Source organism: Lupinus angustifolius, chromosome LG04 (genome assembly GCF_001865875.1).
Source record: "Lupinus angustifolius cultivar Tanjil chromosome LG04, LupAngTanjil_v1.0, whole genome shotgun sequence".
Lineage (NCBI taxonomy): Eukaryota > Viridiplantae > Streptophyta > Magnoliopsida > Fabales > Fabaceae > Lupinus > Lupinus angustifolius.
The window spans coordinates 23116189-23140214 of NC_032012.1; the positions used below are offsets into that span (position 1 = coordinate 23116189).

The 24026-nt window shown below is 32.7% G+C and overlaps 3 protein-coding genes and 1 long non-coding RNA gene across 6 annotated transcripts; all 4 read right to left on the reverse strand.

Annotated features, from left to right (window-relative positions):
- Positions 1105–5028, reverse strand: LOC109346315 (uncharacterized protein At2g38710-like). 2 transcript variants are annotated; one of them, XM_019585810.1, is made up of 6 exons: positions 4761–5028; positions 3650–3769; positions 3155–3269; positions 2202–2295; positions 1420–1626; positions 1105–1366 (listed from the first exon to the last, which is right to left on the reverse strand). In XM_019585810.1, exons 1-5 carry the CDS (start codon positions 4862–4864, stop codon positions 1424–1426), a joined length of 636 nt encoding a protein of 211 aa, XP_019441355.1. In that variant the 5' UTR covers positions 4865–5028; the 3' UTR covers positions 1105–1366; positions 1420–1423. The 2 variants fall into 2 exon arrangements, with proteins under 2 accessions (XP_019441355.1, XP_019441354.1); XM_019585809.1 differs by having other exon boundaries at positions 1172–1626; positions 4761–5027.
- On the reverse strand, positions 2512–3148 carry LOC109346317. The gene is made up of 2 exons (XR_002107505.1): positions 3005–3148; positions 2512–2963 (listed from the first exon to the last, which is right to left on the reverse strand). It is a non-coding gene; the product is annotated as an uncharacterized LOC109346317 (long non-coding RNA).
- Positions 7611–9471, reverse strand: LOC109346316. Of its 2 annotated transcripts, none has more exons than XM_019585811.1 (3): positions 9259–9471; positions 9073–9156; positions 7611–7844 (listed from the first exon to the last, which is right to left on the reverse strand). In XM_019585811.1, the coding sequence occupies exons 1-3, from the start codon at positions 9406–9408 to the stop codon at positions 7818–7820; spliced, it is 261 nt and encodes an 86-aa protein (XP_019441356.1). In that variant the 5' UTR covers positions 9409–9471; the 3' UTR covers positions 7611–7817. The 2 variants fall into 2 exon arrangements, with proteins under 2 accessions (XP_019441356.1, XP_019441357.1); XM_019585812.1 differs by lacking the exon at positions 7611–7844 and adding an exon at positions 8333–8368.
- On the reverse strand, positions 10262–12847 carry LOC109346318 (transcription factor DIVARICATA-like). Its single transcript, XM_019585813.1, has 2 exons — positions 12340–12847; positions 10262–10893 (listed from the first exon to the last, which is right to left on the reverse strand). Exons 1-2 carry the CDS (start codon positions 12696–12698, stop codon positions 10566–10568), a joined length of 687 nt encoding a protein of 228 aa, XP_019441358.1. The 5' UTR covers positions 12699–12847; the 3' UTR covers positions 10262–10565.

Consider the following 24026-nt stretch of genomic DNA (forward strand, 5'->3'; position numbering starts at 1 on the left):
ATGCATTGGGAGCCACATCTTCTATCCCAAGATATGCACCACTCTATGTACCTCTTGTTTCTCATTGGTCGGAAAAATAAAACAAGAATTAATATATATTAATTTTATATTTTCTGATCGATGAGAATGAAAGGTAAATGAAGTAGTACATATCTCGGGATAGAAGATTTGCTCTAACCATTGATCCTGGAGAAAAGGGTTCCTAACACAACTGCAATGTGTCATAATGAAGATACTACCTACCATGACAGAAGCTAACTAAGACAGCTCTGTATTTTGAAATTTTGATTCAACATACTTTCCTACCATCACATAGTATTTCTAAATATATTTTTATATTTAATTGTTCCAAGGTATCCCACATTTGGAAGACTTGTTAGTTGAAAAATTTAATTTGCAATGTGGAAGACTTGTTAGTAGAAAAATTTAATTTGCATTGAGGATGAAAACTTCACATTAAATGACAGATGTAGTCTAATATTAATCATATATAGTACTAACCATCCATGCAATTTTAAGAGGTTAATATCTATGTATCATATATGCAACATTTTTCACATTATCACATCATCCAATGTTTATATATATACTACTTTTACTAAGATGTTAATAATGATTAACACAAGAAATGATGGGTATGAACTAACAGTAAAAAAAAACTCTTAGCCAGTCGGTCAGTACATAAACTATTTTCCATTTAAGTAATGAAAAAAAAATATATACACTGACATTATATGAATTTTATATACTATTACTATATCATTCACTATTCATATTTAATCATTGTGTATAAATATTTACAATAAGCGACTTACAATGCATGAATATTATATTCTTAAGTAATTGGGAACTCTGATGACCTTTTTAAGTAAGTTTGGCAACCAACATAAGTTTGGAGATATGAGAATATGTAAAATCATTCCCACCTAAAAAGGTTAAAATATAATTTTATACTTCCCACGTGAGATAAGAGGAATGCTTATACATTCCATTTGATGAATTGCCTTGACATCTTTTCCCCTTAATTTTCTACCAAACATTGGCAAGACACATTTCAAGTGAAATGCCTATAAATGTAACAAGATGTCATGTACCAAACATTACTTAAAGATCTAATAAACATGGATTCATAACTCACTCGCTCACTCCAGATATCAACAAGACAAACATAAAACAGTGAAACGGAAAGAGAGACTGAAATTCTAATTATCAACAAGACTGGCATAAAACAGTTCAATAGAGCTTCAGCATTTGCTGCTGAATTGAGGGATAGAAAAACCTATAGCGTATTTAGTTTCTTCAAAATCAAATGAATCTGAAGAATGTGAAGAGTTGCAGCAACCACAGAAGTGATTGGTTAACATAAGACAATTGCACCAAGTTTGTTTTTTTCTTCTGAAAATATGCAAATTTTGAAATATCACTACTTGCGCAACTTAGCTCCAAGAATAGACGGAGCTTCACCTCTTGTCTCCTTCACATAGGAAACATATTCACTAAACTTCATAGTATATAAGGTACTTTGGTATTTGGTCAGCTTGATGCTCTTCCTGAGCGACTCGGTGATTGGACCATTGTAGCCTGCTTTACGTATCAAAGAGTCGATGGCCTCTATTTTAGTCCAACCTGCAAACCAAGCAACAATATAGCAATGAATACACAAGTTAGGTCGAGTTATATAATAACCCAAGCAACTATTGAACCCCTACTAATGAAAAATAAGAAAGTTACACCTAGTCAAAGTGGTTATTTTGTAGAGTAAACAATGTCATTGTGGACTAAATTTAGGCAATTTAGTCCATAATGACAATTCAGGCAATGTAGATCAATTTGAATTGGAAGATTGATTTTAAGAAGTAATCTGAATGGTTAGGTGTAGTGTAACTTTAAATCAGAGTGAGTAAGCACCTCAACTTGCTAAAAAATAGGATATATCTACAGCATTTGAACCTATGATATTGGGTGGCTGTTCTGAACCTATGATATTTGTAGTTCTTTGATGCATTTTCCTTTCAGTTTTGAAGGAGAAATTACCCTATTCACATATCCTCCTCATAGATGTATTTTCTCTCCTTTTCTCTAGTGAAATATCTTTTACTATTGAAAGCAGAATACTTACTGCAAGTTTTTATTAGTGGCATTGCAATCTGGTGACTAACTTCACAAATCTGAAACAAGACTCAATGGTGAAAGGAAGTTACCTTCATCGGCAGCCACTTCAGGCAGGTATGTGGCATTTCGCCTTGTATTATAGTCAGGATCAGAAAATTCAATAATTATACCGTGGGTTCCTACCTGAAAGAAAGAAACAAGCACAATCTGCATTTGCAAATGATCCAAAACAAAAACAAAATCAAGAGGCTTCTCCTTATCTACTTTCTGATTTTACTGAACTCACCACCGCAGGCAAATGTGTCCGTAGCATTCTTCTCAAAAGCATGATATGAATCCAAATCCTTCACTTAAAATTATTGATTAATGTTTGGAAGGGCGGGTTTGTAAGCTTGTTTCTTACTACTAGGCAGCATTCATATGGACTGAACTTAAACAATATCTCAGTCATGCTAAGACCTAGTATAAACTGTATGCTTAAATTATAAACATTAATATGAGTGAATGGCATGATACTTAGATTCTAGTGATTTTACTTCTGACACGTCACTTAAACTAAAGAGAAAAGAATAATGAAAACAATTGATAAAATGTAACAGACAATTTCTTCTCTACAAATGCATTTCGAATGAAACTACATCTCCAAATTAATTTGTTATTTAACTGCTAGCTTTAGAATTTTTGCACACAGTATGAAAATAGTAGTTAAATATAAGATGTTTATTTAAAAATTATTGCAGAAAAGGATAAATAGAGTATAGCAAGCTACATGATGACTAGGTGTTAAGAAAGAATAATTGGGAGAGGGGACTGCTTAGAACTTAAAGCAGATTAGATTACTTTTATGTTTGCTACCGTTTTAAAGGCTCAGCCACCACTGCAGCCCTTCTACCCACCATCTAAAACAGTGAAACTAAGTAGTTAACTATATACCTAAATTGGACGAGAATGGAGCAAACCACTACACAGGTCAAATAATATTTTGACGGTCGTTTTCTAACAGATGCATACCAGAAACCAAAACAAGTAAATCAGCACATACCTCCCAATCAAGGTAATCATTAGCAGTTTCATAATCAGTAAGAATAGACACTGTACACTCCAAAGAAGGAAGCTCTTTAGCCTGTATGGGTGAAAATCGGCGGTCCCTAAGAGCGCTATAAGATATTTCCGAGGGAAAACATGAACAAGTTAGAAATATACGGATATGAAGCCAGTGGAATGTATAGTACAAAAAGCTAACAGCGAAATGATACTTCCCTCAAAATATTTCCAAGAGAAGTGAATAAAAACAGAGAAGGGAAAACTATGGAACATGATATCACATTATACCATGAGTTTTTTATGCTCAAATTTCCATCAGACTTCAGCTAAAAAAGGTTTGTGTGTGTATTATACTATTATCTTGGATAGATACACTCTTCAACTCATAGTCCACTATATGTGGATTCACATTTAGAAACATGTAAAAAATTAGTTCACTGCAAAATGGTACTTTCTGGTGAATCTTCTTTCAATTACTAACACATCAACAAACCTGGTCAGCGCATAATCTCTGAAGCCATTGATCAAGTCTTGAGCTGCTAGAGAACCGATACATCCACGAAGACGAGGCTCTCCACCATTTACTACTTTCTTCCATGTAACAAACAATGGGCTGAATCAAAGCACAATTGCTTCAAGCAGGGGTATCATAGCATAGTGCAAAAAGATAAATCATGGCTTCATAAGAGGGACAAATGCTTTTGTTCTTAAAACTAACATCTCAAAACCTTTTATAATGACCAAAGCATAAAATAAATACTATAGATGCTCATTCAGAGAACAGAATGCCATATTGACAACAAAACATGTGTCATATATTTATCATGTTGAAGATCAAAATAGAAAAACCAAAAGCTAAAAGAAAAACATCGTATTGTATTTTTTTGAATTACAAGTTAGTTGTTGAAAAACTGAATTGCATTCATTTTCTTTTTGCTTTTTAATGTGCATAATTCATAGGTAATGCACGAACGGGACAAGCCATCGACAAGCAAGACTGGTATGTCACTAAAATAGCATATCCTTGCCATCCAAATGTGACACCCAAATGACCAAATCTTCTGGTCCGTGGCCGCAGAAAACTTATGCCAAAGCAGGTGTTTGTCAAGCTCCAAAACCATAAATACAGTGCAGTACCATAAGTAACCATTCAAATTTTTAGAGGCCAGTTCATGCCTAAAAGCCAAAACTAACTAAAATAAATCCTTCATTTTGCCCAATGTTTGAACCAAAACTTTATTTTTCTCCACATTTTCACTGTTGGCATTTGATGGTTCAACCATGATGAGCAATTGAGCATAACAGGGTCACTAAATGAACAGAACATGGTCAAATTTATGATAAATTATTGGATAGTTGGGACCAATATTCTATGTCACTGAGTAAGGGTTAATAAGCTAAAAATATGAGTTTATTAAAAATAAATAGTAACATGTGTGTACTGAACCATTGGGGAAAAGTAAGATTAAAGGGCTTTCAGCAACATCACAAAATAAATAAATTAACGTGTCAAACATTAAATTCTTCTTATTTAGTAGAACATTAAATAACAGAGATATAAAAATTGATAGTGATAACATAATAAGGGAGAAAGAGAATATTACTGATGACCGTCATCGAATGCAGGATGAGGAACTTGTTCACCGTTGTAATGAGCGATGAGAGTGTCGAAGCAGTACACCACCATCTCCTTCTTCGCCGTCACCATTTTTCACCGCTTTTTTTCTTAATTAATCGCTTAAAAGTGATTTGATTGTTAAGCCGTTGATTGTTGTTATAAACAGCTTTTTAGAGCCGAGAGTAATCGAGATTCTGAATCGCTGCTTTTAGGGTTCTTCTTTACAAACAATAAGACATCAGAGACTTTATGCTTCGTTTGGTTGGGAGAAGAAAGAAATATGTGAGAAAGAGAGTGAAAAGAGAGAAATAGATGAGAAAGATAAATAGAATGGATTTTAGTGTTGTTTGGTTGTATAAAAAAAAAAGAGAAAGAATTGATTTTTCTCCCCCACTCTTCACTGGATAAAGATTTGTTTTCCCGAATTATGTTTCAAATCATGTCAAACATCAAATATTTCATGTCAATTAAAAAAATAATTTTTATTTTTTGTTTCAATATTATTGGTGCATGATATGGTTTGAGACATAATTTGGGACAATAGATCGGAGTTTCTCTTCTTCACTCATTTTCTCTTCACTTGGGAGAAGAAAAAGATTTTGTGGAACCCTCTTCTTTTTTTCTCTCCTCCCTCAAACTCTCTCCTAAACCAAATGAGAGAAATAATATATTTCTCCTCAACTTCTCTCCTCACATTTTCTTTCTCTTCTATTTCTACCCTTCCAAATGAAGGCTTAGTGTTGAAAAAATTGACACTGTGCGAGGGGTGTTTGTTTAAGGTTATAAAAGTTAGAAATGATGGTTGTTTTAATTTGTAAAAGAAATCACTGGAGTAAAACATTCCCGATAAATATTCATTCTCGTGTCTAAAACTTTTCCGGAAAATTGTTTTTCGCTAATTTTCTACTATTTTGCAAATGGTCGCAATTATGATAATTGTAAGGTCATATTAGATAGTGATATATCTTTTGATTCTTACCCTTAATCTATACTATTAATAAAAACACAAAATAACTACCCATAATGATGTAATTTGTGTTTTCCTATTTTGCCCTCAATATCTTTTTATTTCTACCAAAAAACCATATAATATTATTTTCTTATTTTATCATTATTATTTTCTTATTTTAAAAGTGTATTTAAAAAATTGAATATTAGACCAATTGAATAAATTCAACTGTAAATTTAGCGCAAAAAATTATATTTGAATTTATAAAATACAAACTATAGGAAAGCGGGTTGAATTTAAAAAATTATATTTGAATTTAGCACAACAGTACATGTCAACACGCTAGTGTTAATAACAAAAAAACCCACTTGAGGTAAATTATATACAAATACTAATAGATAAGTAATTAAATGACAATTATTAATAACAAAAAAAATGACAATTATTTGGTCTTAGTTATACTTATATCACATTACAAATTATCAATCTTATTTTTTTTAAAATGTCCAGAAATGGTGATAGATTATATAATAGTCAAATCACAAAAAGAATAATATATTTTATACAAAAATAGGAGTTTTATTTATAATTACTAGTATTGCGACAGGTACGGTACATCGTGCCTACCTACCCACAATTTTAATTTCTGATATCAAATATTTATATTTTATATATTTTATTTTGATAAATCATAATATATTTTTTATTAAACGTAATTTATATTGTTATTTTTATTTGGTAGACTTTATATTATATTTCTTTATCTTTATTTTAATTGTCAAAGTAATGTTGGTGATTACATATGATAATATACTTTTTATAGAAATTAAAAAGGGTTCAGTGTAAAATAGGAAAGACAAAATTATACCAAAGTGATAGTTATTGTAGAACAATATTTTTTTGGTACATGTTGTAGAAGAATATAAAAAAACTAAAACATGATTATATGGTTTTTGTTGTGAAAATAAAAATATATGAAGTGCAAAATTAGGAAATACAAATTATATCATGATGGTGGTTATTTTGTATTTTTCCTTTATTAAGTAGTATAAATACCATATATTGATAAATAAATAAACAAAATTTTCAAGGTCTTGCGAATAATGATATTCTAGGAAATGTGATTCCTATCTTTATAAATTTGTGCTGCTTAAGCAAGGCATGCAGAAAAATAATGAAAACTCCTCCATCATTAGTTGGCGTTCTTGCAAGCAACGTGTGCACTTCCCCCAAATTAAAAATTCGACCGGGTTTATCATTTTCCCAATCTCCTTTCAAAAGTTTAAAGTCGGTCCCTCGTTATTGGGAATGAATTAGTAATAAATATTTTTATCTTAATATGTAATCAGACAAAATCGGTCTTAAAAAAATCTACTAGAACTTGGACTTATTTAAGAGTTCGAAGCACCACTTCTACATGAAAAATGTAAAATACACAAGACTGATGAATGCCACACTGTGTGAACGCCACACTATGTATAAATGGATTTAATACTAAGTGTTTTGTAGTTCGTACACTGATAATCATTACCAATATATAAGCGTAACATTAAAACCATATTAAAATGAGAAAAGATTTAAATTGCAAGATAAACCAGCAAGGCAATCGTCATGTCTTATAGTACATAGATCACATAAGTTGGAAAAGGAAAAGAAAATTATGCCTTATAATAAGTGTTGGGGGTGGGTCTCCAACAGAGTTGGAACTCCTAAATATTTTACTACTTGTTCATTATATCATATCAAAAATGATAAACTGAGCAGAGCTTTGATCTATTCAGTTAACCTTACTCATAAATTGAATTCCACCATCCAGCGTGACACTCATTTTGCCAATTTGTTTTCTACTTTCTCAAAGCATACTTCTGGTTTGAAACCCCATTGATAAACCCCAAAACGTGGAATTCAGAAGTATCATTTCATGACAAATTTAGCAAACTTGATTCATGCAACACAGTTAATATCTATCATCATTAAAGAAACTACAAACAAACAAGGAACACAGTCTATACAAAGACCAAAGTGTACTCAGAGTCAATGTGTTTTATTCCATATTCCAACAAGTGACTTTGACAGCAAGAGTGAAGGACAAACTCAGTTCTTATTAGCCGCTTCAGGTTTCTACAAAAAAATAAATAAGAAAACGTTAAATGGCAGTTGAAGTAAAAGGCAAATAACATAGGATCAGCTCTAAAATTTTCAGTATCGCTTAACTGGTGCAAAAACAAGCAGAAGGAAACTCGAGGTCTTCCGATTCACAGTGATATTATAGAGATTCATGTAACATATAAACTAGAAACAAGGCATCAACTCCATGGGAGATTCTAATTTCTAATTACTCAATGCTATTTGCTATCTAAGTGCAATTATGGTAAACCACACCACCCCGAGCCTCAGCGCCATACTTCATGCACATGTGTGTAGCACATTTCTTTGTCCATTCATAAATGCCCACTTGACATTCAATAACCAAAAAAATGTGCAAAAAAGATACGGACTGAACAAGTACAGATCAGTATCAGAACTATTTTTTTGAAGTAAATAACTTCAATGAAAACCTTCTTACTTAATAACAGTATTGAGTTGATAGCAAAATCAAAGAGAGATAAATGGCAAGGTTGAACCTATTCCTTATAATGATATGCCTAATTGAGTGTATGACACATCAGGCTAAGTTGAATGTTTTGCGGAAGTAAAAAAATTACAGGCTGGTCGAGATTGAACAAAGTTAATAATATCCATCATATGAAAGTTATAAAAGTTAAGGACCTAAAAACAATGTGATTTAGGGCAAACTTGGGTGAGAGCTTGACCTTCCAAGCTCTTAGGAAATAAGCTGAAAATATCTCATTTTCATAAGTTTCTCTAACATTCTTACTGAAATAAACTAAAAAAGCTTATAAGATCATAAGCTATTTTTACAAGATTATTATCAAAAGTTATTCTCATAAACTACAATTAAGGTCTCTCTAAGACCTTTCAAATGCCGACTGTGATTCATATAAGCTTTTTAGCTTATTCCATAAGCCTCTCAGATAAACTTATTGAAATAATAAAAAAAAACTTCTAGGAAAATAATACGCCATTTTCATTAACTCTTCCAAACACTTGCTTCAGTGTGATAAAACAATCCCAAATAACCTTTCTATAATTTCTTCCAAACACCTCCCTAATACAATTTAATCGCGAGCTATAGTATGTGGAACGTGTGTTATACAAAAATTAACATAGTAATAGTTTTAGCAGATAAAAATAGCAATAGCTTGAAATATTTCTATCACTACAAACCAGATCATAGCACGAAACCAAACAAGAAAAGGAATCATAAACATATTATACATATATATACCTTATCGGCAGTGTCTTTGTCCTTATCAGATTTGACCTTATCAGCTTGTTGCTTCTGTTTCTCCAACCTTTCCCTCTCCCATTTCTACACACAAAAAACAACAACAACAACAAAGGGATCATGAACCCTAACAAAAAAATTGAAGCATCAACGAATCTGATTTGAAATAGAACAAGTATTATATACCTGGATGTAGACGTTTTCTTTGGCTTGTTCCTCTTCGCTGAGAACCCTACCTTTGTCGCTACTGTAGAATCGAGACATAGCTCCACGGCTTGTTGAATCCATCGAAACACGAAATCCACGGCTCAGAAGAAGCACCGATCGCATTGCCATTAGCGTTAGTGATTGATTTGTTGATTAGGGAAACTCAAATGCCCTGATCTAGAAGTTTCGCCTTTTATTTAACAAATTAACAGTAACATTGGACCGAGAATATGAGACTGGACCCGGTCTAACCGGATGAACCTGTTCAAAAGTCAAAACATTGAATGGAACAAATAAAAAACACAGCCATGAGCGGATGAGTTAGTATTTTTTATATTCTTTAGCTTATGGCTACAACTAATTAATTTTAAAATATTTTTCATTTCCGCCAATGTTATTTTTAGGAATAAAACTATTAACATTTTGATCATTTTGGATTTAATGGAGTTCTGTATTATTGTAACAACGCCACAACCTTATTAGGATTCATTGTTTTATTCTATGAAAAAGATGTACACTATGACATGTAAAAGTTTTTTATACTATATCATTTACCCTTAATTTTTATCATCATTCGCTCTTTAAGAAAAGTTATCCAAATGAACGGTGAATGATATACTAACTATATATATATTTTTACACTGTAAGTGCATAAATTTAATATCTCTATTATTATTTTTTTGTGATGAAACTGGTCTTTACTATGTTACATTTTAGGGAGATATACTCGTAATAATATATGAGTTTTATATGATTATTATTAATATTTAATTATTATTAACTCTTTAAAAAAAATACAAATCAATAATAGATAATATATTTAATATTATTTATGCAGAAAAGTATAAAACAACTAAAAGATAATGATATTTATGTCTTTTAATTTACATTGACATTATATTTTCATACTTAAAAATAATGTAAAAACAAAATGTAGTTCCATTCCATTATATTGCAGTTGAACAACTACCCTGTTATTTTCCATCAACTCAAATTACAAAACAGTAACCAAATTGGCCATAAATGAACAAACAATTTCTATTGCTATCGAGTATTCCTTCTTAGTACCACCCTGTTTGCTGTTTTCACTATCCTCCCCTACTCATATCATATTTGTGATTTACAAAGTAATTCAAACCAATTCTACACTGACAAGTTCAATCAGCAATACTCCTAATCTCACAGTCAGCCAGCAAAACCCATAATCTTCACAATTAGGAACAAATGAATGAAACTTACTGCATTATATACATCATGGCATGCATCTCCTAACCTTTTTTCACATCTCAAAAGTCATAGTTGGAATACCCAAACCCACCCATTTGATCATGCAAATTGTTTATTGGGTTAAACTGCATTTCTTGTGAATGCTGCATTGGACGACCCGGAGGAGGAACCCTATTCTGATCCATCGGCACAGACACAGAGTTACTATCCACTGTGGTTATGTCATGGATACTTGATCTTTTTCTCTCCTTCTTTATTGATTTTTGACGGAGGAAGTATTTCTGGGCATGACTAGCAACTTGAGTGGGAGTTCTTGTCACGACAACATTTCTTGAAATGCTTCTCCAGTCTCCCTTGCCAAATTTGCTTAGCCCATCAAGAAATAACCTGCCACAAAAAAACATATAAGGTCAACATGAACATGAAATTAGCATTTTGGCAACCAGGAATGATAGACTAAAAAGTGTATTAGGCATAAGATATCATAGTGTCAATATAACTTTAAAGGGTTATGTTATTTATAGGTTATTTCGTATTTCAAATTAAAAATTTACTTGATTGGTTGCCCCTAACGGAAATACATTAGAAATGTGCCATACAATCAGAATGCCATATTTTAGACTACATGGGCCATTTATAAATGTGTCATCATATCCATGAAGAAAAATTAACTGCAAGGAGATAAATATGCAGATTTTGTTTTTTAGAGTGTAATATATGTATTGTCAGTGCAAAAATTTATACAATATCAGTGCATACATATTTTTCTCTTATATTTAACTAAATTTACTGAGAAACCGCATGATTGAAGGTCAAGTGACTAAAGTCCATTTCAAAATACATGACATGCTGCAGATATTTGATAAGGAATCTCCAAACCAAAGTTTTAGGCTTTTTAGTTTTTTACAGTCGAGTTTCTTAGTAACCAAATTTGAACTCCTTCACTGGCTAACAAGCAATTAAAATGCATTATGATGGATTATAGATATGAAAGGTTTCTAATAATTTAAACAGTTTTACAACAAACAGAGGCCTCGCCCTATGTGAGACGAAAATTAAATGAGAGAAAAATATTGAATGAAAGATAAATGAAATTCCAAGTCCAAAAAAGTTGTTGAATTCCAAATTCCTTTTTCCATATATGAGCACCAGCTAATTCAAATTGTCAGATAAAGAAGATTCCCAGAAACAAAAATACCCTAACAATTTTATCATCTGCTTAAAAGAATTATCATCAAGGAGCTAAACTCTACAATAAATAAATAAAATTTAAAAAAAACAGCATAAAACATAAACCAAAATTAAAAAAAAAAATGTTCAATGAGCAATATATTACGTATGTGTCAAGGCTCACAGCTAAACAGAGGCCCAAAATTGCTTTCAACTTTTTTCAATCTTCAAATTAAATCAAAACCCCTAAACCAAAACACAAAGAAGAATAGCGATGGTCTCGTTTGACCATACTGCGACCATGGAGTCTCCAATCAGCTCGAACTTCCATTGTTATTAGGATATGGAAAGAGTGGAGAGCCATGAGACATTACGTCTTGAACTAAAATCTTCAAGGGATTAGTTCCATAATACTTTTCTACTTGTAAACTTTTTTACTCTTCACTCGTATCCAACGTGAAACTTCACACTTGAATAACGCGAGCAACTCTAAAAGTCTGACTAGATACAAGGTCTGATTAGATATAATGTCCTATTGGGTTCCTCTGAGAGTCATTGGGAGAGCGGTAACACACCAAATGCATTGTTTCTTTACCAACTTTGGTTGTACTAAAAAACCTAAAAAGGAATAAAAATAAAGAAATAAAAAACAAATTGACATACCTGTGTTCCTCTTCTGTCCATGGCGTTCCTTTCTTCCTCTCGCTGTCACCATATTTACGTTTTGACATAAACGATATCTGATTGGAAGAGTTCCACGCCGACGATGATTCATCCGTGTACTCCGGCACCGCGACCCGACCAGAATCAATCTCAAACACATCGTGAACCAAATCATCATAGTGCTCCTTAACTTCCGCCGCCGACTTACCTTGAACCTTCTCGGCAATTTTCTCCCATCGGTCCGGCGTGTTCTCCGGCACCACCACCAGAGCTCGCTCGAATAGCTTGTCCTGATGGTGAGTCCACCGACTCGGGTGAGTTGGCCACCGCGTTGGCATGGTGGTGGAATCGTGAAACATTGTCGCTGTGTTAGTTGAAATTGAAAGCAAAGTATTTCGAGTTTCGTGTTCCAACAGATTGTATGTTTTAGTTTTTGCTGACGGTATGAGAGAAGATAAAGAGAAAATCACTTTCTATGGGATTTCGCTTCTTTCTTTTAAGTTTTAAGTTTTAAGTTTTAAGTTTTATATATAAGAAGAGGAAAATTACGAGAAAAATAAGCTATTTTATTTTACCGGTGGGGTTTGGGATAGTCCGCTGTGGTGGGACCAGCTCATCAAGAGTTCAATTGTAACACGTTTTTTCTTTATATTATATTGTTTTTTCCTTTACCTCTCTTTTTTCTACGTGAAGCTGTATAATGCAAAAGTAAAAATGTACTCTTTCCGAAAATAATTACTAATAAAGTGTACCTACGGAAGAATTTATACACATTACATGTTATTTTCAATCCTAATTAAAATGAATATTGATTGATGCAATATCAATATAATAAATTGTTATGGTATCATTGGATACACCTTTTTTTGCAATTAATAATTTTATATTTGATTAATTTAGTGATGTCTATTGCCTAGTTTTAACCAAATCGAGGTTCTTTTGTAAGAGTGTCACTATATTTTACATGATTATAAATGAATCTTGTTGTATAAAATTTATAGTACACATTTAGCAATTTCCTACTGTTTTGGATAGGAAAAAAGTAGACCAAGTTATAACTCTGTCTCTTTATTGGCATCAGAATGCCATTGTTGTAGTTATTAATGTCATAAATATGTACTTCAAACATTTTTATGGGATAGTTGTCTAAAGAACGACTTCGAAACTAAATATATAAAAACAACGAATAAAATATTAACAATATATTAAATATTTAATTTTAATTAAAATTTAGTTATTAATGATAATAAAAAAATTTAAGTATATTTGTCTCGGAATATGTACAACTTTTTCTAGGAAAAATAATGCTTATAACATGTTTAAGACCCACCAAGCTATCGAAGCATGCATGTCCATTTTTCCAAAGTTGAAAGACGATAAAGTGTTAGTTTAGTAGTGTAATATTTAACTAGATTTTAAATATGAATAAAATGTTAAAGATTTGGTTTTTGATTGTGATATTTGTTGGTAGGGAGAACTATACATCCTAAAAAGATTAGTTCTTTATCCAAAAAATGTGAAGAAATATTTTTAGTAACACAAAAAAAAATACATTTGTCCTAAAGTTAACAGCATATTATTACTGAAATCATTATTTTAAGGAAAAGATCCAAAGTCTAATTTCATTTAATAGAAACCGAGATTATTAAAATGGATTTTAACTTACCAACTAGATTTTTTCATATACTATACAAAGCAGGGATTAACCTCTAATATCACATTTAAATAACTTAACCATCTCCTAAGTACGGGGTCATCTTGATATTTTGTGGGACGTGGGAGAAAAAATGAGGACTTTAATTATCATAAAAAAATATGTCAATTGTGTATGTTAGGTTTTAAACGAATATAGTAATTCAAATTAAAATCATTATGACAAAAAAATGAATCTCCTTTATTTAATAAAGTATTTTAATCATGTAAAAAGTAAACTAAGATTTGAACAAAAAAAATACACATGGTACATTTATTTTCTTGTTCATTTATAATTGTTACTTATTCATAAGTTTAATATATATATATTTTTTTTGTCACCTTGTTGATGGACATTGAATGATCACATATTTTGTATATTCGAGGTGAACAATAATTTTAATTCTGCATCAATTATAATAATATAACAATAGTATAGTCAAGTAGTCGACAAAATTTTGAACAAATTCTAGATAATAATAATAATTAATAAAGCAATTAAAAATTTGTAATGTGAAAGTAATAAGAATAAAAAACTAACAAAATAAAACTTATATGTTGTAAAGTAATAAATTTTGGGACTTTCATTAAGCCTGAGTCATGTGCAACTTACTTGCCATACTTGCTTAAGGTTAGATAATGATTATATTGGTATTCTTGGTGACTATCCTTAATCAATAAAATCAACCATATCCAATTTTATCTTTAATGTTATAAGTTGTTTAACACCTATTATTATTTGAGTTTAATGATTAAAATATCGTGCATTTGTATTTAAAAATTGCCCGTAAACATATTGTATGAGTTATATATGTTAATTTTGTATACATTTTTATGTTAATAATGTATATATATTACATATAGATGACAAAAACATCGGAACTTATGGATGCCTACCAATAAAATCCACACAAGTATGTGCAGGTCTTAAATGAGTATCCACATGTGAATATAGACATAGTGATACATGTACATGTGCTTACCCACGACACAGGGAATTACTTGTTAAATTTGATTGTTTAGATTTTTGTGGTTACATTGCACACTTTGTTAAAGTAACGTTATTTTTGTTTCCTTTCTATTCGTGGCAACAAATATATGACTTGCAAAATGTCCAAAACCTAGTTCTCATTGAAAATTTTCAAATTTTAAAGTACCTAACATATACATAAATATAAGTATAAGTATGAGCAGATATGAATAAAATCCCTAATATTACATCTTTATTTAATTGTTAATGCATAATAATTAATTATGTATCAATTATCAAACACTTAAAAAATCTTTATACGTGCAACGTAACTTCATTTTATCTTGGTCAAACCGACACCAATAAACGAATCACTAGGGGAATAGAATCTAACTTCAATTTTTTTTAGATTCTCTTTATAATTTATTAACACCATGTTGTTAAATCAATTAACTGCAGAATCTCTTTATAATTTTTCTTTATTTATAAGAACTAGATCTGCTAGTTTGAAGTCATATTTAGAGATGCCAGAGAACACATTTTTAGAGTCACAAAATTGAAATTAGAAGCAAAATGGAAAATGATAGCATCGTGGAATACAAATGTGAGATTACTTTATGTGAAAAGGTAAAAGAAAATATGAAAATGAAAAGAAGAGTGTTATTGAATTGAAACCCACACTTTACAATGGATAAGTTTGTCCTTTTAAATAAAGGGAAAGCAAACAGAAAAACTAAATGAGTCTAGTAACTGCATAATGCAGTTACCGATTCTAACAAACTTTCTACATGTGCAAATGACAATTAGCACATGTTAATTGCTTCAGCAATACAACTTAACTAACTCTATTCTCTAATATACCCCCTGAAATTGAGGGTAGTTGACTAAGGATACTAAGTCAACTACTCTAAGTTGCTTTCTTAGAGTTAGAAACCTATCAGTGGCCAAAGGTTTAGTGAGCACATCAGCTATCTGAAAATCAGAGGGGATGTATTTCACTTTATGGGACTTGCCTTGAATCCCATCTCTTACAAAAAAAGAGATCAAGTTCTATGTGTTTTGTTATGTTGTGAAGAACAGGATTGTGAGACATGCGCACAGTACTAAGGTTATCACATAAAATAAGAGGGATTTGATGTGGAATCTTGAGTTCTGAAAGTAAAGACTCAACCCAGATCATTTCTTGAGCAGCAAGGGCAAGACTTCTATATTCAGCCTCAGTGCTAGATCTGGAGTCTGTTTGCTGTTTTTTTGACCACCAAGTAACCATATTAGGCCCAACAAGCAAGCCCCTGATACAAATTTTCTGTCATCAAGATCAGTAGCCCAATCTGCATCACATAAACCTGTTAGAGTTATAGGAAGAGAGGAAGCTGAAACAACAGCTTTGAGATGTATGCCAAAACTGAGAGTTCCTTGTAGATATCTCAAGATCCTTTTGACAACAACCCAATGTTGTTCAAGAGGACTACCCATAAGCTGGCACACCTTATTCACACTGTAAGCTAAGTCAGACCTAGTAATTGTAGCATATTGAAGAGCTCCAACTACTGATATATACAAAGTAGGGTTGTCAAATTATTTTGACTCAGTTTTGGATAGCCTGCAAGTGGTTGCCATAGGAGTAATGCTAGATTTGGCAGATTCCATATTGGTTGTCTTAGAAGATCTTTGATGTACTTAGTTTGAGTGACAAACAGAGATCCATCTTGAAGGTGTTTGACCTTAATGCCTAGAAAATAGTCTAAATTTCATAGGTCTTTAAGAGCAAAAGCAGTGCCTAGTTTGTCAACAAGAGCAACAATTTGAGAGTTTGATGACCCAATGATGATTATGTCATCCACATAGACTAAGACAAAGAGTTGGTAGGTACTAGTAAGAGAGATGAGCAAAGAGTTATGACATATACTGTTTTGAAATCCTAGCTGAAGAAGAGTGCTTTTAAATTTCTCAAACCATTGTCTAAGAGCATGTTTGAGACCATACAGTGCCTTGTGTAACTTGCATACAATGGTTTTATCACCATTTTGAAAGCCAATACGTTGAGTCATATAAACATCTTCATTGATGACACCATTTAGGAAAGCATTGTTTATGTCAAGCTGTTGAATAGCCCATCCATAAGTGACAGCTAGGGTGAGGAGTATCCTAATGGTGACAGGTTTGACTATAGGTGAGAAAGTCTCATTGTAGTCAATTCCTGGTTGTTGATGGAAGCCTTTGGCAACTAACTTGGCTTTATATTTGTTGATGGAGCTATTAGGATTTTATTTAATCCTGAATGTGGAGGTAAGGGAACCAGGGACCAAGTTCCTAATTTAAGAAGGGCATCATACTCTTCTTGAAATTTTCCTTTTCCATACTAGACTAAGAATAGACTCTTTGGGAATAGAGGGTTCAGAATGGACCAGAAAAAGGCTTGCAAGATTAGGCAAAATGGATTTATTTATGCCAGCCTTGGACCTTGTTATCATAGGATGAGAAGGTTGTGGTTCAGGGATCAAAGTAGATGAGGAAAAAGGATGAAGAGTGGTAGAGGATAAGGGAGATATAGTAGTGGTGGATGAATCAAAGGATAAGGGTTTGATAGGACCATTGAGAATAGCAAGATTAGAAATAGGTGTAAAGGAAGGAGTTGAATTTTGAGCAGGATTAATGTAATTATGGGCAGGTGTTGTTTCTGAGGGATTAGGGTTTGTAGGGGTATAGTTGGTGTGAGAGGTGTAGTTGTGATTGGGTAAGTTGTTTGGGAAAGGCGGAATATGATTTTGGTTTTCAGAGGTAATATAGGAAGATGGTTCAGTAGGGTTTTTGAACGGAAAGGAAAATTCATTAAATTTGACATCTTTAGAGATATATATCCTCCCATAATTGGATAGACACTTATATCCTTTATGCATAGAGGATTACCCTAGAAAGGTGCATTCAGTGGATCTATAGTCAAGTTTGTGGGTGTTGTAAGGCCTAAGTAAAGGAAAGCATGCACACCCAAAAATTCTTAGAGAGGTGTAATCAGGGTTGGATCCAAACAAGAGGTAATGGGGAGATTTGTTGTTGAGGGTGGCAGAGGGGAGTCTGTTAATTAAAAACACAACAGTAGTAAAGGCATATTCCCAAAAGGTGAGAGGTAATCCTGCATGGGCCAATAGGGTTAATCATGTTTCCACTATGTGTCTGTGCTTTCTCTCTATTGTTCCTTGTTGATGATGAGTATGAGGACAAGATAGTCTATGTGAAATGCCTAATGTAGAGAGATAGGATGTAAAAGGTCTAAACTCATCCCCCCCCCCCATAAGTTTGGACAACTTTGATGATTTTATTAAATTGAGTTTGAACCAATTTCATAAAGTGTTTAAAGATGATTAAGGTCTCATATTTTTGTTTGAGTAGGAATATCCATGTATGTCTGGTTTTGGCATCAACTATTGACAGATAGTATTTAAAACCAGATTCATAGTGAACTGGTGCAGGTCCCCATAAGTCTAGATAAAGTAAATCAAAGGAATTATAATAACAAGTAATGGAATTAGGAGAATGAATCCTATGAGACTTGCCATAGCAGCAGACATTATAGAAATCAGAGGCATTTTTATTTGAGTGAGGAATTTTACAAAGATAAAATATTGGTTAAAATAGTTGTGTGTGCATGTCCTAGCCTACAATGCCACAGAAATTGGGTAGAGCAATTTGTAGATGCTAAACTATCTATGACAATTGATTTGAACTGGTCATTTGAGTTAGGAATGGAGGCATAACATGCTGACTTTTGTGGGAATAGACTCTGGAAAGCATAGAGACCTTCTAAGGTGATTGATCCTTTGAGAAGAATGGTGTTAGAACCTTGTGATTTCACAAAACATTCATTAGGGTGAAATTCAAAGTAACAATTGTTATCTTTGGCAAATTGAGAGACACTAATTAAGTTTTTAGTAATTGTGGGTACAAGTAGAAGATTATGTAAAGATACAGATATGTGAAGATTTAAGGGAGAAGAAAATGTAGTGGTTCCCTATAAGAGATGGGTTCTTTTGTGTCATTACCCATATATAGGTGTTCTGGACCAAACTGTTCTACAGTGTGATGAACAAGAGCAGGGTCAGAGGTGATGTGGTTGGTGGCACCTGAATCTGGGAATCAGAGGGAGTGCTTTGAATCAGAGTCTCTAGTGCTGACATTCATGGCATAGGGTGGGTAACCAGATGAATGTTGATGTTGAGGGCCATTGAAGGGATAGGGTGGGAAAATGGGTATGTGGGTAGGCATAGGTGATTGGTAGTAAAGACGGTATGGTGAAGAGGGAATGGAATAGTTTTGGCCAATGTGAGAGTTGGTTGATTTGGAGAGGTTATGGTCAGGTCTGGGTCCCCTAGGGTAGTTGGATTGAGAGTTGGTAAAATAAGAGGGAGGATATGGGTAGGGGTAGGTTGGATAGAGGTTGGGGATGTTGTATGGGACAAAGAAATACCATGCTATATCATGACTAGGTCTGTTGCATTGAGTATGGAAGAAGTTGCTGCCATATCTGCTAGAGGGTCTGCTACCCATATTGAATTTGCCATTTCTTTTGTTTGTACCCCCTCTTAATCCATCATTAAAGGAAGGGGGAATTGAGTCATATCTGTGGGTGGGAGGGGATGTTGTTGGAGGATAAGTGGGGTTAAAGTGTATGGGATTGGGTCCATATTCAGTAGCTTGGTGTGGTGTTGGAATAGTGGCTATGTTGGCTGACAAAGCATCAAATACTGCTTTGTGGTTGTTCTTGATGAGTCTTGATTCAAAGGTCAGCAAGAATTTTTCAAGCTCATTGGTAGAGGGTGGATCAATTTGGCTTTAAATAGTTGTGATGACAGGTTGAAATTCTTCACTTAATCCATCAAGAATGTAGTCTAAGTGTTCTACAATTGATATAGGGGTTCCATAGATGCAAGTGGGCCAGTTATAGCTTTGATTTTAGAGAAATATTCTGAAATGTTGTCGTTACTTTGAGAAATTGTGCATAGTTGAGCCCTGGGTTGCATGCTTTCTGGCTTTGGTGTGAGCATTACAAAAGGTATGAAGTTCAGCCCACAATTGACAAGATGATGTGCACCTAATGACTCTTGTGTGTAAGGAGTCAGAAATGGAGTTGAGGATCCAGGCAAAGACAGTTTGATCCTGCTCTTCCTAGCTGAGGAATGTAGGATTGATGTGATGGTGAATATTGTCAAAGTGAGAGAAGAATTTGGGTGGGGCATTAGTGGGGTGAATGAACCTTATGGCTCTGTTGGATCTTAGAACAGAGAGCATGAATTGGCTCCAAGTAAGATAGTTTTTCTCACAGAGTTTTGTAGAAGGGATGGGAAGAGAAAATGATGGAGAATGAGCTCGAATGGGAGTAGTAGAGGTATGAGAATTATAACTAAAAACTAATAGTGAGTATCTTTAATGAATCTTACACTATTAACCAAACCTTTTTAGAAATGTGAATTTCTTTTATTATAGCAATATTATTTATTATTATGAATATGTAAAATGATATATGTATATATATTATTAATAATGTATATATTATGGAAAAATTAAAGAATAAATGATACTTTCGATCAAGATGATATCATTACTCTATATATATTTGAGTGAAAACACATACATACATGATGAGCGAGTGATCATAGGACGTGATGAGTCGGATCATGTTTGGTCCCTACCCGACCCTAAATATTAATTGGATATATTTTTTAAACCCAAAACCGACCCTAAACCCGATCAAACCCGATCTTATTCAAACCTAATTATAATTTGGTCATGTCGGGTAAGTGGATAGGGTCGGGTCATGCTCACCGTTATAACAAAACATTAACCGTACATTTTACGATAACATCTGGATACTGTATTATGCACAGCTGTGATACATCATAACTAAACAAAAGAAGGGAAAAACTGAATTAGTCTAATAATATATTCAATGTTATCTGTTGACTTATAATAATAACAAAATATCTTGTATTTTGAGATGGACTTATAATATTAACTTCAAAATGTTTTAGTAGTTTATGATATATATATATATAAATCTATTGTCGTGTTATCCGTTAAATGTCAAGTGTAAACTCCTACTCCCAATATGTCATTATTTGTCCGTACAACTGAATCAGAATTCTTAATTTTTATAATTATAATAACATAGTGCCAGCAACAAAAATTATTTTGAAATAAAGAATATGATTATTGGATTTGGCACCATTTTAGCTAGTTTTTCTCTCTAGCAACCTGTACATTCAAATGGAGTTATTTCTTGAAGTGGAATTACTTCTTCAAGCGAAGACATTAAAAAAATTGGAATTAGAATTTGAGATTGTAAATTCCAATTTGTCAGCACTACTTGTGGTCCTAAATCATGAAAGAAAAAAAGTTTTTCAATCTTAAGTTCATCAATTAAATATGTCATCTTATTTTCTTAGGAAATTATCCAAATTTGCTCGTTGTTCCATTTTTACCATTTTTCTTTTCCCTTTCCTCATCCAAACTCAATGGAGGAACCTCTTTACCTCTTTCCCAATTTGGAAGTTCTAAATCCTAAATCTAGTAGTGATATATGGTTTTGGTCCATAATCCATTATCCAATATTTTTCTCACATGGTTCTACTACTTTCTTTCTCTTAAAAAATTCCTTGTTTTTAGTTCTCTCTGTTTCCATTAGATTTCACTTTGCTTCATGCCACCATCATCGCCGGATGGTTTTCTACGTTAAAAGAGATTAAGAGCAACTCATTGAAAAACAAACCATGATATATATGATAACACCTATACCTAAACTGTGAATCTTATGCTTGTGGCAACAAATGTTTGACCTATTTATGCTTATCCACATTTGCTCTCAAATTTGTCACGAGAAGAAAAAAAAAGCAGATAAAAGGGAAGGGATGAAAAGGTTCCCGTTCTTGGGCAAAAGTAAAAACGAAATGGAAGAAGGGGTAAAGTTCCTTAGTTGAGTTTGAATGAGGAGGGGAAAGAATAAAAATAGAACAACAAGCAAATCCTAATAAAATGAGGTGACATATTTAATTGATGAAGGGGACAGGGTTTCAAACATAAGACTGAGACAGGTGATTCCCATCTAGTTTTGCAATGTGGAACGGAATCCTATGTCCCTAGAAAGTTCATGTATCATGTTTCAGATCAATTTTTGCCAATAAGTCAAAAATAATATTTTATTTTAACTTTATTTATTAAAATAATATATTAAATCCACATGTATAAATATAAGTGGAGTGAGACAGGAATGAAGACATCAAGTTGAGACAAGAATGAAGACACCAATTTGAGACAGGTGATCCTCGTCCTTTACAACGATGTGGGCAGCAACTTGTTGGACAATGACATGTCATAACATAAATAACCTAGTAGCCTCGTAAGTCATGCAGTGGCATGGCATGCCCGGATGGAGATCTCATGTCCTCATTGGTGTCCTCAATGGTGTCTCATGCCAATCAAAATGCATCATTTAATTGGGGGGAAAAAGTTATAAAAAAATAAATCAATATTTTATATTATTTTGTGGAATACAATTCGATAGGAATATGGGGACATCAACTTTTTGGGATAAAGGATTCCAGTCTTGGTGTACCCTCCTCTTTGCTTCACACTAGAAAATACTTACCAACCAAAGGAAAGTATAACATCGACTTGGGTGGAGACGTGTATTTTTTTGTACTACCAATGAAATTTCTTTATTTTTGTTGAATAAATAATTAATCTCTTTTAAAATTTGTGGTTGTCTTTCATAACAAGTGTTGCTATCAGGAATCAAACTATAGAGGATATATAACTTTTACACTCTTAATATATTTGAAGATTTAATCTTTGAAAATATAATTTTTGTAATAAGTGTTCTTAAAACACTTTGGATGTATTTGGCAAGACCTTGAATGATTTATAAGTAACTAACTTATTTGGCAAAAACAAGTGACTTGAAAGTATTTAATAAATGAGCTTATTAATCTATGGAGTGACTAATCATAACTCCATATTTGATATGATAAATCACTTAGATATGCCTTATAACTTATACGTCGTGACTTATTTTATTTTGCATACACTAACTTTCTTATGAGTTCTTAGTTTCCCTCCCAATTTATAATTTTATAAGCTTCTAGTTCACTTATAAGTTTTAAGTTAGTTGTAACAAGTAGCATTCTCCTAAACCTCCCTATTTTACTAAGGGTTGTGTTTCTACTTGCCCATAATATAATTTGAATATCTGAATGTCACAGTGGAAAATACCCGAAATAGTGTATTATGAGCCCAATGAGTTGAGTGAGTAAAAAGGCTTAAATCCATTAGTTGGGTAGACAAATTTCGTAAGCATTGGTAATGCAGAATGAGTGTGAAACACTTCATACATCCTTGGACCCGAATGATGGTATTTCAACGTTTGAATTAGTTCAGGCGTATGTTATTATATGCTCCATTTTCTTTATGTAGAAGTATACGTTAGTTTATTGGTTTTTTTGTTCCTTTCTTGTTGTAACAACAAAATCAGCAGACATTTCACAATCCCGAAATGGTCGCAAATCCTTAACACTTTTCATATGCATTTGTCACCTACTCACCTTAACTTTCGCAATTCATGTTAGCCGCCATCCTTCTGTTAAAGACTTAATGGGTACGATAGCAGAGAACGCGAGTCATCCCATGCATCAGCTTAATCATTTGAAATAGAAAAAGTAACTGCACTGATATGAACAGTGTAGAGTCCGTTACATTTTTAGGATGACCAAAATGTCAAATGTTTGATTCGTGAGAACGATACTTATTGAGAAGGACACACCCAAAAAAATTAGTTTCTTATATAACAAAATAACAATAAGATATTTTTGATAGTACAAAAAATCACATGCTTATTTATTTTCATTATTCTTTTCACAAGAGATAGTGAGTGGGTTATGTTCTGGCCTTCTGGGCTGAACTTTTTATACTCCACAAATAAGGGGTTATATCCAATTTTATATGAAAAGCCCCCTAAACTACATTTACCCATGCTAAT